The sequence below is a fragment of the Antedon bifida genome, chromosome 4 (genome assembly GCF_963402885.1).
Source record: "Antedon bifida chromosome 4, ecAntBifi1.1, whole genome shotgun sequence".
Taxonomy (NCBI): Eukaryota; Metazoa; Echinodermata; class Crinoidea; order Comatulida; family Antedonidae; genus Antedon; species Antedon bifida.
Window position 1 is genome coordinate 27,780,146 of NC_136229.1, and position 18,955 is coordinate 27,799,100.

An 18,955-nucleotide genomic window follows, 5' to 3' on the forward strand; every position below is an offset into this window, starting at 1 on the left:
CTTGTGAAATAGGAAATGGGCTAGTGAATTTCACAATAAACTAGCCCAGTGGTCTAGTAAATAAAATGTCAAAAATCGGGCCTGTGATTGGTTAAATTATTTGTATTGCATGTACGTCCATGCGTTGCATGAGAAACTAGCTTTGGGTATAAACTTATAAATGAGAGGCTGAGATAACAATTCAAATCATAAATTGTTAAAGTCGATAAAATAAAACAGACTAACAAAACCACTTAAAATAACTGGAACTGGTAGAGATAAATGAAAACAATATCATCCGGTAAAATAAAGTAGTGGCATTAGCGAGATAAACAAAACATTTGAAATAGAGATGGAAAAAAAATAAAATCATGTTAATTTTTTAAACCAAACTAAAATCATGGCTGCCAATTAATGAAAAATCACAGCATTCATTTAAATTAAATCAATGCTTATAGATAAACTTTAAGTTTAATACAGAATTTATAATAAAGAAAATTAGAAAACTAAATAAAAATTATGTTAAATATAAACAAAACATAAAACAATAATTCATAAATATAAAGAATTACAGAATCGACTTAAAATTTAAAAAAAAAAATCATATAAAAAAATGCTGTAAACAGATTAAATGTAATCCGCTTGTTCACATAGTTTAATTTACATAATTCTTATCTTATTTGCATACTATAACCCAAATATTGTTATGTATTAAGTTTTATTTAAACAATCATGCATATTAAATGTATATTATATAACTTAATTATAATTTTTGTATTTCATCATGCACCCTTGTTGTTAATGTATATTCAATTGAAACTGCTTGTTCAGTCATGCATATCAAGTTAGAATGTCAAAGTTATCAACAATAAAGGTACTGTAGCATATAAGTTCATTATTAGAAATAAAGATATAAAAAAAATTATAACAAAATTTCAAAAATGAATTTATAATTATCTCATTTACATACTGATGTAATATTTACATACAGATGTAAAAGTCACCTGCCTGTCTTAAAAAATAGCAGAATAGTAATTAGATATAGTAGAAAGAACCCTTTCTTTGGCATTACCCTTTCAGAAGACACTTTCTATTGGTCATGAAGACGTCCCCTGAACAGGGGTTCTACTGTTTAACTATTTAAAGGGTGCTTAAATGTTAAAGTACTTGAATTTAATAGTGATCACATTTTTAATTCAAATTTTGGTTACTTACGTCTATTACGTCTAAATCGGTAACCCATTCCTGATTGGCTACCATTGTGCTCTTCCGTAACTTCAGTGTTTGCTGCTGAAGATGCTCCTAGATCTTCATAATTTATTATATACATGATAACCTCATCATTCTCTTTCTTGACTGGAGCAACTAGAATGCTACACTGGAACATAGCACCTGGAATTATGAATAAACAAATATGAATTATTCATAAATTATGAATATTTATGAATTAGGCATAAATTATTCATAAACTATGAATATTTATAAATATCAGCCATAAATTATGAACATTTAGAAATTAAAAAAAACAAAAATAGTAAACACTGTAAAAAATAAACATCAAAGAATATGAATTATTCATAAATTATTATTTTAATACTATGAAAATTTAGAAACTAAAAAAAATTATTTAAATCTGAATTTTCAATTCATACACTCAACTCGGATATGTTTAGGCAAAGAGTTAAAAGTGACCAGCCTAAACACACTATATTCAATTTTTAGTATTATTACTTGCACCTGTCATGATAGAATAAGACAATTTCAGTTAATTTCAAATTACACTTGTTCAAATGTCTAAAAAATTTCATTAACACTAAGTGTATGTATGCCATAAGAAACAAGTCTTGTAGCACATGACACTGCTAATAGTGATAATACATTGATTACTTTGCTTTTGTAAGAATCAACGTAGCCCCGAGCAACAATCTGTTTATTTGTAAAATCACATAATTTTACGTAATACTGAACTTTGACACGCAATTTGTAAAAAAGTTTTATTCTGTAAAATGTCATTTAATTCATACATTCATTTCCTTTATTTCAGATAGTACATTCATATACAATTCATACAAAACAAAAAGAGAAAAAGATGGCACCAGGAAATTAATAATAGCAACTTGCAAAAAACCAACCTACAATATCTTAAAATATCAATTTGCACCAACGCATTAGTACATTTTTACTTTATTATTAACTTTTTCTTTTCTAATTTTAAAAGTAAGAATCAATATTGAATCTAAAGCTAAAACCACATCAATTTTAAGGAGTTTGATGAATCAGGTGAAATCTGATAAAGTCAATAAGATTTACCATTTAATTGCTTACAATGGTGTTATTGCTAATAACATTGATAAAGTAAACAACACAAGCCTGGGCTTCAATTAAAAGCAATCGGCAATGCTCACACTAAGTATGTACTCACTTAGGTAACCTTTCATCTATAACCTTTATAAAAGCATTAATCATATAGTCTATGATTGGTTGTAGGCGTAACCAAGCCGACAGCTATACTAATTAATTTATTTTACTTATTTATTTATCTTATAGTGCAAAATTAATTAGCAAAAATAAACAACTGTAAACTTGGCTAAATATAGAAGGATCTATGTAGTTGATTGTTATGAAAAGATCTTGTGAAGAAGAAGGATGTTGGAAAATCAAATTAGAGGAGAATTTGTATGCAAGATAGGGATATGTCGTGGGGACAGAATATAGTGTTCTTTAACATCTTTGACATATATTGAGACAAGATAGGAATACACCAGCAAATCTGGCTATAAAGTCCTACAAAACACAAAAAATATAGAGGTAGGCCTAAATGCGCACTTTCAGTTACTTTAAACAATGACATAAAAAAGGTGAACCCCCCCTAGCATGATGAGACTGGACACAATGAAAGATGTTGACTATTTTAGAAAGTTGGCCAACAAACGAAAGGAATGGAGAAACCCGGTACAAAGAGTAAGCAAGGCAGCCCAGGCGGAGAAATCAGACGATTACTCGGCAAAGAGGCACTAAATAATAAATAATAACATCTTTGTCATTTCATTAGAGTGGGTCACATGATATTCAATAAATACTATATTGAAGCCATGTGACATAAATAGTGCATTTTTCATTATATGTGAGTACAAATCTGTATTTATGCATGTTCATTCTTGTTATATACAATCGCAACTGTCCAATCAAATGATAAAAATGTACTTTAGATGTTAAATGTTTTTATATCCATGTAATGGAACAAATATTTTCATGTGGTGAAAGATTGAAATTTTCTATTCTCTCGTCATTATCATCGAATGGGTGGAAGTTGACTTTCCATTACATGGGACAGTCCGCAAACCACGCCCTCAAGTGGGAGCATCTCCACATTAAACCACATCATATTTTTTTAGATGGAAGAATATGCAAATACTATCATCAATTTTTATCAGATTTTTTCTTATAATATGCAAAACAAATTTTGCAAGTATATGCAATAAATTGTAACCGTTGATTGATTGAAAATTGTTGGCCTGTTATTAAGTTTGACCTCCCTTGGGAATCAAATGCCAAAAAAATTTAAAATATAATTAATTATCAACGATGTACTACAAATGTCAATATTATAGTTTTATCACCGTGGTTTAGTGTTCTACATACATACATATAGTTGAACATATTCATTTGACATTTAAGAAATTGTTTTGTTTACAGTAATGAGAAATCCATTGTAGATTAACTATTAAATGTCAATGTATTGTTATAGCAACAATAAAATGTATTATTATAACACACCTGGGTGTATCCGATTGGTTAATTCTGTATCATGTACTGCTCAGACTTATTTCTCTATTACGAAGAAAAATTTCTATCAAATACTTCTATTGCATGTTCAGCTGTTTGTACTATTACATGTTAAAATTTCTATCAAATGCTTCTATTGCATGTTTAGCTGTTTGTACTATTACATGGTAACATTTCTATCAAATGCTTCTATTGCATGTTTAGCTGTTTGTACTATTACATGGTAAAATTTCTATCAAATGCTTCTATTGCATGTTTAGCTGTTTGTACTATTACACGGTAATATTTCTAACAAATGCTTCTATTGCATGTTTAGCTGTTTGTACTATTACATGGTAAAATTTCTATCAAATGCTTCTACTGCATGTTTAGCTGTTTGTACTATTACATGGTAAAATTTCTATCAAATGCTTCTATTGCATGTTTAGCTGTTTGTACTATTACACGGTAAAATTTCTATTAAATGCTTCTATTGCATGTTAAGCTTTTCGTATTTCATTTCATTTATTTATTTGACCAAGAAAACATAATATACATTGTACAAAGATGAATTGGTCCGGGACTGCTAAAGTAATACGATTACTGTAACTACAAGAGTCAGCAGTCCCATACAAGAGTGATTAGTGATTCAAGAATTTGGTGCAATGCAAGGCTGGTGAATGCTGTTTGAAAATTCAACTTGTAGCATATATGCACCATTTATAACTATTCTGCAGTGAAAAATCCAAGCGCTGCTTCTTTTATTAAATGGCACAGCCTTCCGCCTCAACATTGATTAGTTAAAGATGGAAGAACCAGAGTAATTAAAAGTTTAATTTCAAACATTCTTTACGTGAATTCTCAAAAATATTAAATGTGATGATTGTTTAGTCTGCTGTATGATCAAAAAAATGTGATTTGCCCATATATGGACATGATGATGTCATATCACTACCATATTTGGGAATATCACTACCATATTTGGACACGTCACATTTTTTTGTCACATAAAGTTTGATAGTGTACACAGAGCTTAAGAGGATGGCATAGAAAGAAGGATGCGTTCTAATCAAACCGCAATGGGCAAAACCAGATGATTAAGGAACAGGAAACAGGTAAGCCTGATAATAAGGTGGCTTATTGTTGATGTGTATGTACTAACTCATCCAAATGTAAACTAACCTCAAAAGTAAACAGATTGTTGTAGCAAACAATCATTAAAAGTTTGACAGCTGAGTTCTTTTCATATAATGTTAATATGTTGTATCTACATTTTTTATGTTACAAGTTACATACCCGGGATAGACCATGGCCTTATGGCTATTTTTTTTTAAATTTTAAACCTAAATTCTGCTAATGAAAGACTTGGAAACTATTGATTTTGTTTGTTGTTACAATTTGTCATGTTTATTTTCGGAAGCAATTGATTTCTTATTATCAAGATAATTTTGATATGTCGATCGGTCAAGCATGTTAGTCACTAACCCCCTACATGGTATACAAGGTCAAAACATTGTTTAATATCTCTTTTATTTAGCGATTTTATTTAGGCCTACTTTTTTACCTTTGTTAAATATGTATATTAGACTAGGGTTAACTAGGGTTCGGGTTCGAAACCAATTGGTACTTTTTTCTTCTTCATTGACCATCGGCTTTTCTCACCATTCCATTGCCTAGAGGGATGGGATTTATTTATTATTTATTTATATATTTATTTTTTATTTTTATTCGATGGGCCAAAGGTATAGTCTGTGGGTTGCATTCACCCCAAGGCACAAATGTAGTTACTTCGTTTTATAAAACGATAACAAATTATTAAAGTAATATTATGTCAGGAATGCATGATGTATTTAAAAAGTTTTTTCAATATTAAAACTAACTCCCTAAAATATTTCCATTTTATCCGATATTTTGAAATGTCTTGATCTTTATGAATAATTCATTTTATATTTTTACACTCATGAATATTCATTGAATTTATCCTTCTCTAGAGTTCAAACTGTCCTAAAAAGTTGGTGGTATGTGATAATTCAACAGCATGGTGAATCTCAAGAAAGAGTTTATGCTAATTTTAACCCTCATGAACAAGTCTATGATAATTTATGCATATTTTTTAAGGCTTTAATCAACATTTGTACCACCAAGGCAGTCAAAATTCTTCAAACATTGGTGTTACTGAGAGGGTAGTGATCTTTTATGAATTATGCATGATTTTATACTAATTATGACCATGCAAAATTCTTTTTCATAATGCACTATAAAAATAGGTGCATTGAATAATCCTTCGATAGGTCATCTTATAAATTATTAATGACCATTATGGCCTTATCTTTCAATTTTAATCAATCGTCTAAAAATTGAAACAAATTTGAGTGTTACTGTTAGAGTAAAAATTCTAGTCACCAATGCACTTGATAATATTATTATCCCCCCCCCCCCCCTTTTTTAACATTATTTGGAATAAACGCCCCGCCACATGCATATACACAATATTGAATTCATTGATTGGCATGGTCTTAGGAGGGCTAGTACCAATTGCATTGACAGCCACTGCCACAAACTCATCATAGTACTATACTATACACTGGGCTCTCTGGGTCTTTGACTGAAGAGGCTACCCTGTATAAATAATAAAATAAGACTATAAATGCTGTTGACACAATGACATTCCAAAATGCTAATACACTATGTCCTACAATTTTTACTGTATTTTATCCCTTTTTTATATTAATTGTGTAGTATTTTTTCATATCTAGGGATAATTATTTGATTATACATTACCAAATTACATCCAAAAAAATAAATGTCTCCCCCGAATAAATGCCTCCCTCGAATAAACGCTCTCTAAAAACCCTAATGAACAATAAATGCGTGGGCGAATAATATTATTCGAATAAATACGGTATAAAATTAAAAATATCTAATTTAAGTTTAATGTATACAAAAGCCCTTTTCCGTATATTAATAATAGTACGTACACATTACCAGTGGTTCTTGAAAGTGAGCTTTTTGTGAGAAGACATGAATCTGTGTCTAAATCCTTTGGATTTTATTTTTAATATTCTACAATTTTAGAGGTTATTAACCTGTCATAATCCTTGGCAAATATAATTCTACAAATAATCATAAATAGTTCTTGGAAATTAAATCGCTAAAATCATGGCATAATGTTATCTAGATAAAATCGACCTTGAAACGCTTTTGTTAGGAGATTTCAATTTGCTATAATTAATTTCATTTGAGACAAAAAATTATACGCATGACATCAAACATTCATTCTGAGCATGTGCAGATTAATTTTCTGAGCATGTGCAGAATGATTTTTCTGACTTGACAGTATTGTAGTTGGTGACCACCACACTCTGTTTTGACGCTCACGATCGGTGGAAAACCCAGAAGCATATGGCTTTGTCATGGTGTAGGCTGTGTATATGTCCACTTCAACTATTATGTGTTTTGCTGTGGGTTTCCATGATTCATTTTAATTAAATAATAATTGTCCGTAGTTTGTATCACCATAGTATATTACCATTTCCATATCTATAGCATAGATCATAAACCCTATCTAAACCTAACCTTTGATACAGGTATCACATGTGATGCACATGAGATGCTGTATTATGAAATTTTCCTATGAAAATGGACAAATATTGTCATATGTGGAGAAACAGTACTGAGAATCAATTATTCTCAAATGTACAGTACTGGGTATTCAGTACAATTACGTCAGAGTTGGCAATCATATGACTAATCAACTCCCTGACGTAAAACTAGTTCTTCGTAGTAGGAATAATTATCATCACTTTTAACACACCTGAGTGTATCAATACCATGTGCCACAATGATTCACAGTTATAATAAATGAGTGATACACATAATGACGTCTTTTCGAGAAAAAAAGTTATAATATATTTTTCACAGCCAAAATGTTATAGCGCCACTATTTTCTTGTTATATTATATCACTGCTCCATAACACACCTGAGTGTATCAATGCCATGTGCCACAATGATTCACAGTGATAATGAATGAGTGATACACATAATTTTTTTTTTCTTTTTGAGAAAAAAAATGAATATTTTGTCACGCGGAAGCAGGAAATATGAAATTTTTTTTCATAGCCAAAACGTTATAGCGCCACTAACTCAAAATGGCACTCAATAAATGAGACCGATGCTACCAATTTACCACAAAAAAAACTATGATACAGTAGAATCATTGTGAAAAACGGTTTCTCTCACGATTTTTCAAAACAAAATATATAGAATTTTTGTTATTTCTTGATCATTTAAACAAAATGTGGATGGGCGTAAACCCACTCAGAATACAGATTCTACGTGGGACAAGCACATTACCATTACTGCTTTTCAGTGCAAATTGGCTTTAGGAACCTATAGTGGCCTTAGAAATATTTTAAAGGTGCAATTATATTATATTCATTGAATGGAGAAGAAAAGTTTTACTTGGCAATTATTATTGTCTTGTCCTTCAGATGGGATGTAAAGCCATTGTGTACAATGTAGTGTAAGTATTTAGAACTTTGTACACTATTTGAAAAAAGTAGTGTGCAGATCCGGTAGGCGCTGTACTGCTGGCTGCCTAATCCAAATTTTCTCAGTTTCCAGTTTAAGGAGGACCAGAATAAATACCTTTATCTGAGTAATAGTAAATACCACAGGCAGAGATGGAATTTGAAAGTGCTTGCTATAGTATCTGATGAGAGTGTAAAACTTGTTATTGTTCTGTACACTTTGATGTAATAGGGTTAATACTTGTGTTTATATAGTATCATTGCTGTAATAATCAATGACATTGATTCGCAAGTTCATTCTAAACTTGGCCGCGATTGACATCTTTTGTGCACCGATCAGACAAAACAGCTGAAACAAACACGTATTTGTTTAACTAAGATTAAATATAGAATATCACGGTAGATGATTCATTAAAAATGAATTATCATATTATCTTCTGGCCACTATTATCTTATTCATTAATCTGCCTTGGATTTGTATTCCATACAGTCTGTGCTCATCATTAAAACTATATTTAATATTAATTTGATACAGTAAATTGTAAATCACTAAACAAAAACATGTATGCCATTGTCAATTGTTTTTTCGCACCGCACCTCTAGGCAGCTATATTCCCAGAGGACATAATCATTAAGAAGCTTTATATCTACGGTTGACATTTTGGAATTTTATAAACTCGACTAATCCATAGGTCTGCTCGACCCAAAATATGTCTGGGAAAAGAGTGTCTAGCCCGACTATATTTACACAAAATGTTTACTTCTGATTGCTAAACAAAAATAATTCATAATAAATCATTATTTCTGAAGAAAGAAGAATAATTTGTACTGTTACATCAAAAAGTCAAGCGGCATTTTTTGTAAGAAATACTTTAGGCTTTTAACATATTACTCTTGTTATTGTGATGTACCAACATGAGTATAATAACAGTGGAACCTCTATTAAGACAACATAGTGTAGTGTCTCCTTATTAGAGGTTCCCCTTGAATAGGGATAGGAGCTGTAGCTTGGTGGTTAACATGCTTGGCTTCCAATCCCAGGGTTCAATTCTGACCTAATGCTACTTGATTGTAACTCGCAACTCTTTCAACTCCACTCCCTAGTCTTAAGACTTTATAGTTTATAAGCATGATAAATTATAAAACAGTTATTCATCTTGTAAATTGGCTTTTAAATATATGGGAAAAAAAAATCACTCCTTATTCTTTTCAGAGGAGAGTGTCCCAAAAGAGGGTTTCTACTAGTCTAAATTCCAGTCGTCGTTTGCACACAACTCGGAATACTTGACACAATTTCTAATTTCAATACTGCTAATAAATACTTAAGTTATCATGTGGCTCCAAAATTTGACTATTTATTTTGCCAAACAATTAAGACATTTTAGACATAAACCAAACTTTCATAAATAAATTCATTCTTCATATTATAAAAACATAAAATATGATAAGGTAAGTAAGAATCTAAAATCTCAATCTCCATTTTAATCTTTAAATATTTACAGCCATACAAACATATTGCCATCGAGCAAATAATAAAAAAAAGGAAAAAAAGAAAAATATTATTAATATTAAATATTCATCAGCATAATCAGTCATTTATAATAATAATAATACATTTTTCATTCATTTTTTGGAAACATTCATAGCATGTTGAAAGTAGTGGTGTTACTCGACGGTCAGTGTACAGTATCATTAAATTCAATATTTTTAAATATTTATAATTCATAGTAAAATCACAGAACGTACTTATTGGCATGTTTTATTAAAATATAAAAATAAATAATTAATAAGTGAATTAATATTTTATAATATAGAATTTAATTTAATTTCCAAGGTGAGTTAAATCAAGCATGAACAACATTACATGCATCATCATTTAGCAATGTCAAATTAGAGACAGTAAACAAAAATACATCCACAAAACATGCACTTATGCAGTACATATCTCATCTCGATTAGATATGATACGGACATCCTGATTGGTCAATTTCACTATTAATACTGAGCGCTATGAAGTGTTAATCTTTATTCAATTTATCTTGTTGATCTATTTAATATACTAAAACTGTATTTTCATTTGTTAAAATAAAATAACAATCCTCAATGGAAATAGAATAGGCCCTAATTGAATATAATAATATACAGTTAGCAAAAAATATTTACAGTATATTAAATAAAATAATAATAATACCATATAGTCTAGAAGGCTGTAGCATTCAGGAAAAGGGACCATGTCAAATTATCCCACTGCAGTTACTGCAGTAAACTTCATTTTCTGTTATTCTAAACCTACTGTACATATGCAATATCATTACACTTTTTATTGTTGACTGTACGTTACTACAGTAACAATAGAATCATTTGAAATTATCTCGTAATAATTCTATTCAATAATTTTCTTAATTTTTCAAGTTAATTTCAAGTTTTAATCTTTTTAACGATTCTATAGTCGATATTCAAATAAAGTTTATAGTTTTAGTATTATGAATTTAATAATAGTACAGAGGTGTTTCTAATGTATAGACGACACTCTCACTGTTATGTATCATCTTGATTAGATATGATACAGACAACCTGATTGGCTAGTCCCACGATACATCCAAGACAGAAATTCGTCCAGCGCAGTACAGTGGTAATAATAGTCAGTATATAGCGAGAGTAAGCCGCTAAGGAGATACGTGTAGTAATGCTGAATGTTAATTAAACCTGGTCTCTAGAGCATCCTTCCTCTTCAATTTTCTATCCTACTGAACAGCATATTGCATTATCATATTTTTAATATCATTTTCATGAAGTGTGCTTTTAATGCTAAGTGTAGAGCTGGGGTTAAACATCGTAAATTAAAAACAAATTGCCTATTTGATTCATGTGGCGATAACTTTTAAACTATTGTAATACTTCGATCTAATCTAGAAAACTAAATATTCAGCAGTTATTAACTAATATCATGAACGATTAAAATAATGATACAAAAATTAATTTTGTTATACAACGGCTACTGAATAATTATGGTAATTGGATGCTATCAGTTTCAAAACACTAATCAGTCCTTCAGTCTGTATCCAGCAGCAAATGATACTTTCCAACACTGAGGATAAGAAATACACCTACGCTTTCTACTAGCCCATAATATGGGCTAGTAGAAAGCGTAGGTGGGCTAGTGAAAAATGTGGGCTAGTGAAAAATTGGCACCAAATTTAGTAAAGCACAGGTCTACAGTTTTTTTTTTTGTTAAAAAAAAACGTTTACATTTAAAAAAAAAAAAAAATTGGATTGAAAATGATTCACCTAAAAACAGTAATGTAAAGGAAAAATTAGTCAGCCTGTCACTTAAATTAACCGTTTGCCTTTTCATAATTGAAATCATTATTTTTTCTACGCAAGTGAATAAGTAATATAATAAAACTAAAAAGTCTGATTATATTAATCTTCATTTTTTATGTTTATATAAAAAGGGAAGGTAAAAGTGAAAGACAATCTACTTTCCGTTTGAGATGGGCTTATTACCAAAATTACAAATTGCAAACCACAGAGAGGGAGGGGGGCGGAAGTTGGGACACCTTCTTTTCAAGGTTTTATCTGCATACTATATAACATTCATTGCTAATAATATGCATTCACAGTAAATATTTTTACTTTATTATTTTCCCAAATCAATTACACGTACAGCAAGTATACATAAAACTATGAATATATTGCATCTCTTAAATTAATAATATTGGATTTTCTCAAATAATAATTTAAATGATACAATTACGTATACACTATAACTTTGTAGCCGTCTGTAAGCATATTTGAGTATTTGAATTATCAACTAATGTCAAATATATTCTATATTCTTCATCATACCACTACTGTAAGGTGTAATTTTAATGTTTTCGTAATTGTCTGTTATATAAATTTTTCATGATACACACATCTATACACAAGGGGTGTCAAAATGACCATAATTGTACTGCGAAGGTTTATATGGCTCTGGGGACAGGTCTTTGCAAATGCTAGTAATAAATAAAAAAATAAATATGTTATGGTCACAAATGTTAATTCAACATTAAAGTCAAAACAAATGCCAAATCGTCAGAAATGAATAGTATACAATCAATAGTTATAGTTACTTAATACACATTATTTTGATTTATTAGATTATGAATTAATTTAAATAATTGGAAATTATCACAATGTGTTATCAAAATGTCTTGACGTATATGCTAATGAGATAATGATTCTCATACATGACAAAATATAATATACTGAAAGAGGAATGCATGAAAAAAAAATTGTCGAATATTGTACTTTAGGAAAGTACAATCAACTCTTCCTATTATGATTAAATATCAACATTGGTGGTGCCATAACTTAATATACGACCCCGTGCCATCATCGACGCTAAGTTTTCTCTGCTTTAATTATTATTATTAATAATATATAATTTTTAATAAAGCAATCTAAGTTTTGTATGTGTCGACCTGGACAAGATCACACTCATTTTCATAGGCAGTTGGCAAACTGGGATTAAGGCAAACTTGGATTAAAGTAAACTGGGATTAGCCAAACTGGGATTAGGCAAACTTGGATTTGGCAAACTGGGATTTGGCAAACTGGGATTTGGCAAACTGGGATTAAGCAAACTGGGATTAAGCAAACTGAGATTAGGTAAACTGAAGTCGGTAAATTGGGAGTCAAAAAACTGGTTTAAAACCTGTAATTGACATTTGAAGTAATACTTCCTGTTGAAAAAAAAATGGGTTACTACAAAGAGTATGATAATGTTTCTTTATCATTTAAACTGCATTGTATTTAAAACAAAGATTTTTTGATTTAAATTTTTATATGAATTAGACCAATATAAGATGAATTGAATGTTAAATGCCTTGCTATCATAAGATACTGTAGTTAATTGTATCTTTACCAATAATTCAATTTGGATTGGTGTTGGGGGCTTATACTTTCATCGCGATATTAAAAAAAATGATTGCCTACTATTTAACCATGTTTTCTTTGCCGCGGAAACAGAACCCTCGACTGTAAACAAACCGAAGCAAAGATGGAAAGTAGACATGATGATGACAATAAACACGTTCATTAAATCAAAATAAAATTCTTTATTATATTAGACATGACAAGCAATTCGATATTAAAGGTAAATTCCCTTTCATTCAGAGTGACACATTGAAATTCATAATAATAATCACACTATATCTATCTACCCTTCCAATATTGCTTTCTGTATTCGATTTCTAATACAAGTATTCAAAATACACATAGATCTTGAGGTAGTGTAAATAGCATTTGCAAGTTGACGGCCTGTACAAACAAACATACGTAGTAGTAGTCGCAGAGATTACGCCATGACTCTACAATGAAAATCATTGCACTTCCTAATACCAGAAACTTTACATTTTCTAAATATTATTTCATAAAACCTCAGAAACAATCTTATTTTGTATAATAAAATTCAGAGTAAAATCGAGTCTTTAAATATTTTGATGACTTCAATGATTATGATGGGGACAAAAAAAATGTGATGTGCCCATATATGGGCATGATGATGTCATATTACTACCATATTTGGGAATATCACTGCCATATTAAGGTATTTTTAATTAATGTTTTTTATTATATTTTATGAATGTTTTAACTAATTATAAATAAGTGAACGGACGTGAACTTTGTCCACGTTCACTCAAATTATAAAAGTCCTAATGAACAGTTAAATATAAAATTTAAATATTAGAAAATGTATACATGATTTACCAAATAATAAATAATCTATATTTTTTTACTTAAAACAAATCATTGACTTAAAAACAAAATTTAATATGATTTTTTTGCTAAGCATGTTTGCTAAACAGTAAACCTGAAGACTGCTGATACTGAATTGATTTTCGGTCTATCGTGTACAGTAGTAAACAAAAACCTTCTAATCACATAATGTACGATAAACAATCCAGAAACACAACGGTCGGTGCAGGGATTATGGGTTTAAGCACTGGAATCCGATACAACACAGAAATGTACACTTACTAATTAGATAGCCAACCTATTAGTATTATCTCTAATTATGTAGAGCAGGGTTCACTACTAGACTATGTAGATATTTCAAGTGAGCACTGACTACCGTCACAGACACCCGATTCTCAGTGCTGTATCTTCAAATATGACAATTTTTCCTAAAATTATAGGTACATTCCATAATACAGCATCTCATGTGTATGACATGTGATGCCTGTCGTATCATGGAAGATTAGTGGTTAGGCAAGTGTCTAACTTTTACCTTTTATCCCTGCCTTTTGCGGATGTTGAAAATACAATACCTATTATTATAGTAGATGTGCAAAATTCCATTTAAGGAGTTTTTACTTTTACTTTACTTTATTTTAACTTTGTCTTAACAAGTCTTTGTAGATTTTTGAGTTTTTTTGGTCAGTTTTGTTTGTGGGGAGGAAGTATTATAGTTTTGCTGTTGACAATTTGGGGAAAGTGGTTTGTGAGAAGTAGTCTTGTCACCACAAAAAACAAGGAAGAACATGTATTGGAATTGGAAAACAGAATAATTATCTGTATTTCAATCCTTTTTAATATTATGATTACAAAATCTTTAAAGCACAAATTTGTTTGATTTATACTGTACAGTATGTCAACAGTGGGTCAATTTAACACAGTACAGTATACACATAACATTAACAATTATGTTTTCCATTCAAAATGAATATGATCTGACTTTAAAGCATAATTATCTTTAAATATAAAGGTCAACTCTACTTACCATAGCGACATGCATTTGCAAAAATAATTGCTAAAATAATTACTTAAAATAATCAATAATACTTGTTGTGTTTACATGTGTAGTAACAACATGGTCAAAGGTCATGATGATTCTATGTAAAGGTGTTGAATAATAATTTATTATTAATTTGTAAATTACTATTCAACCCAAATGTTCAAGGGTAGTGTATTAGTTGAATGTGTTTGAATTGCTATCAAGTGTTTTTTCAAACGTAATTGTTTAATGATAACGAAAAACACAAAGAATTGAACATTTTGGAGCAAATTTGAGATGAAAGAAAAACATAAAATTAAATAATAAATGTTTATTGCAATAAAAACAAGCACGAATGTGCGATACGCGGGTAGCAGCAAAAGAAGCTGTAATGACGTCATAAGACCGGATGTAACGTCACATACACATCAATAACCTCGCTACCAAATACGGCTATACGGTACCACCTTCGAGACATGATATGGCTGCATCCGGTTTGAAATTAAAAAATCCGGCTCTATAGCTTTGAGGACATGTCCCTGTAGTATATTCACGCCAAATCCCAGCTCAATACTACAACGAATAAGGGAGGAGTAGTACTTTATAAATCGCACTTTTTTTCTCTTCTGCTCTTCTTCTACAGTAAAATTGTAAACATTTAATTAGGCTCCCCGCGGAACTCGCGATATGTGGGCGGCAACATTTTGATTGTTTATATGAATATTCATCAATTGCGTTCCGCGAGCATTCCGAATGAATATTTTTGTATCGCACGTTCCGCGGAAATGAGGTTCAATGAACTATGAAGGTAAAATCGCGGAAATCGCGGAAAATTAGTTTTTGGACGGCCCCTAAAGAATACACAAGATGAAGTAGAGGGTACAGACATTCTAAACACGCTTATCTAATATCCAAATGTGAAGAATACAGTGGGACGATAGCCCCATCCTCATGAGAACCCCTATGGGTTATTTACCTGGACTAGACCATTAGCAAATTAGGCGTGTTTAATCTCCGTCATTATCACATGGATGCTACCATTACGGCTTGCAATAAATCTCATTATCATCGTTTTAACCTTAAATCAATACAAATTAAGATTCATTAAAATACAGGCAGGCATTATGATCGCTGACTAGACATACTGCAAAACGTGACAGAATATCGGCCTAGGAATCAATAAGGCTTCTCGATTTCAGTCAGAGTACAAAACACTGCAAGGTCTTCTTGACGGCTTGAATGTTGTAGGCTGCTGTAGACTTTTCGTACAGTATAAAATTATGCAAACATAAAAAAAGATTTAGGTGAACCATACTGTACACGTAACTTCCTGGTGGAGACCACCTTCTGATATCTGACATGCTTCATTCTTTTTCAAATATTTTCTCAAAAACCATCTCTCAATTAATTGTTATCAAATTCTAATTTGAAATCCCTTTTAAAAATGTTGTATTATATTGTATATAAATTGTATTGTTTAGTTAATTATAATATATAAATTGTATTGAGCGTCTACCTAGACAGACGACCTTCACATAATATTGTTGTTCAAATAAATTAATATATACTGTAAGCACAGCACATTTTAGCAGACTGCACCACATGCATGCGGTTAATTTTATCTATTTAGAACTAATGTGCAATGTCCATGACGTAACCATCTCATATCACAGGTAAATTTGCTAATTTAGAATTAATAATTACTTTATAATTACGTATTTGTTACTGTAAGTAAAGTAGATTTTAATTTCTGCATAAAATAGTCTACTTTACTGTACCACTAGCTACTACGATCAATGAAAGAACGATGAGTCACAGAAAGTTTAAGTGTTTAAGAGTTACAAAGGACATGGTATCATTATACATGAAGAGAAGAACTTCTTATATTAAGAGTTACTGCAGTAATTTTTCAGTGGAAGCTAACAGAATCATTATTGAGAAAGGGGATGTGCTATTTAAATTATGTGCGTCAAACAATAATACATGCTTGGTCACTCCAGAGCAGGTCCATTTTAAAGTAAAAACATTTAAAATAAAATATTTAGTTCAATATCTAGCCAAGGTAAATCGTCTTTATGCAAGGATGTCTACCTTAGAATACTCAGAGGGAAGGATTGTTTTTCGTGCCCCAGGTAACTGGTGACTCAATGTGATGGTTGAATGCATGGCTAGAGCTGCCCTGGATTGAATCTCTGAACCATAAACCATGGCTTCCACAGTTTCTTTTCACCTATCTCTTGAATAAAAAGTGCCATCCTCATATCCAGCTCTTTAACATCCACTCCACCCCTTTTTTCTACATTTATTGGTGTTTATAAAAGCATTCCTGAAACAATTAGTCAGTGCAAGGCTACATCAGAAAAAGAAGGGTTGCAAACGACAAAATTACTTCAATCATTCATGCTCACATCATCATTTTCTTTTTAATATTAAAAGCATAGTCAAATATCATTTAATTTTAATTTGAAAATTGCATGCAATAATGATAATGTGCTCTGTTACATCACTTTAACAACATTACCGTAAGTAGGCTTTGATGCATATTGATAGAAAGCTACTTCACATAAATTGATATGTTAAATGTATGCTGAATTAATGTATCAATGCTCATTGATATTTCAAGACTGTAGACATCCTGACGTAAGCATACAAGTACATTATAACTTGCATACAGACTATCACATACTATTAGAACATACAAAAATGCTCATGGAGGTAACCACCGTGGTATAATACCATCAACTCACCCAATACCAGGCAACCTTGGGCTAGCTTAATATAATTTTCTGGAAAGTCTGGTATTCTGAATATATATTAAGAAAGTAAGCAAGAATTTGGGATCCTTGGAACTTGTTTGACACAGTGTGATGTGCCCAAATATCGTAGTAATATGCCCAAATGGTAGTGATATGTCCATATATGGGCACATCACATTTTTTTATCACATAAAGTTTGATCATTGGAAGATCGACTGTATCTTTTTTTCACCCACAATGGTGTAGGTAGAGTTAGTTGCCCAATGGGCTAGTGGCCTATACCAATGGGCTACCAAAGTAGCTGAAGAGGATAATGGCCAATAGATATAGATAGTAGTATAGTTTTATTATAGAGCAATGGGCTAGTTGCCAAATAGCTACTGTGCAGAATTTTTTTTAATTTTTAATGCTAAAAAGCGGCATTTTTTTGTAATAAATATTTCTTCTTATAGTAGAATTTTGTCTAATTATGTATCTGAAAACATTTTTTTGCGCCATGATTTCTTCTACACCTTTTTAATCTATATTTAACCAAACATATAAAACTATTATTCTTGATTATTCAAGAAACTGAATATGTATTGCATCACATTACCAGAAGTTCAATAAAATTCTGAATCAAAGTGTTTCTGCATAGATTCAATATGAGTATTCCTATCCTATAAATATGCATCTTATTACCCCTGATGTTTTGCTTGGCCCAATTTTTTTTATAGATCTATTTTATTGCTATGCTACTTCAATAAGCGTTTTTCACGACAGAAATGTCCTTGGGGGCGGCTATAACCAAACCTACGAAAACAGGATTCTGTGTCACCGCTCAACTGTGAGGAGTTTGCGAATAAATCCATAAACTGCGCTTTCAAAATAAATAATATTTTTATTAGGTGAATTATTTTTATGGCTTTTTTATTCTATTTAAGTTTCAGGTAAAATTTTGATTCCAAGTTTCAGTCTCTCACAGATTTTTATATCTTTTGCAGTTTCACATTTTAAATTTTAAGCTTTTTATATCACAAAATACACAGCCACTGGAAGGGTATAGGTACTGTATGATTGGCATACGGTTCCATTATCAGATAGGGGTGTTTAATGAAATGTATACTCTCTTCAGAGAGAGAGAAGGCTGTTTTCAGTTTATCCAGGTGTACAGTAGGCACAGAAT

At 30.8% G+C, this 18,955-nt stretch overlaps 2 protein-coding genes across 8 annotated transcripts in view; one reads left to right on the forward strand and one right to left on the reverse strand.

Moving 5' to 3' along the window:
- Nucleotides 1-18,955, reverse strand: part of LOC144839826 (voltage-gated inwardly rectifying potassium channel KCNH6-like) — a 76,671-nt gene that overhangs the window by 48,228 nt on the left and 9,488 nt on the right. For all 6 annotated transcript variants that reach the window (XM_078695353.1, XM_078695351.1, XM_078695355.1 and 3 more), the window contains exon 3: nucleotides 1,195-1,371. In XM_078695353.1, the coding sequence (XP_078551479.1) occupies nucleotides 1,195-1,371 (177 nt within the window). The remainder of the gene's footprint in view (nucleotides 1-1,194; nucleotides 1,372-18,955) is intronic.
- LOC144839889 (large ribosomal subunit protein eL43) overlaps nucleotides 1-18,955 on the forward strand; it is a 177,528-nt gene that overhangs the window by 44,014 nt on the left and 114,559 nt on the right. The gene's annotated exons all lie outside the window — the stretch shown is intronic.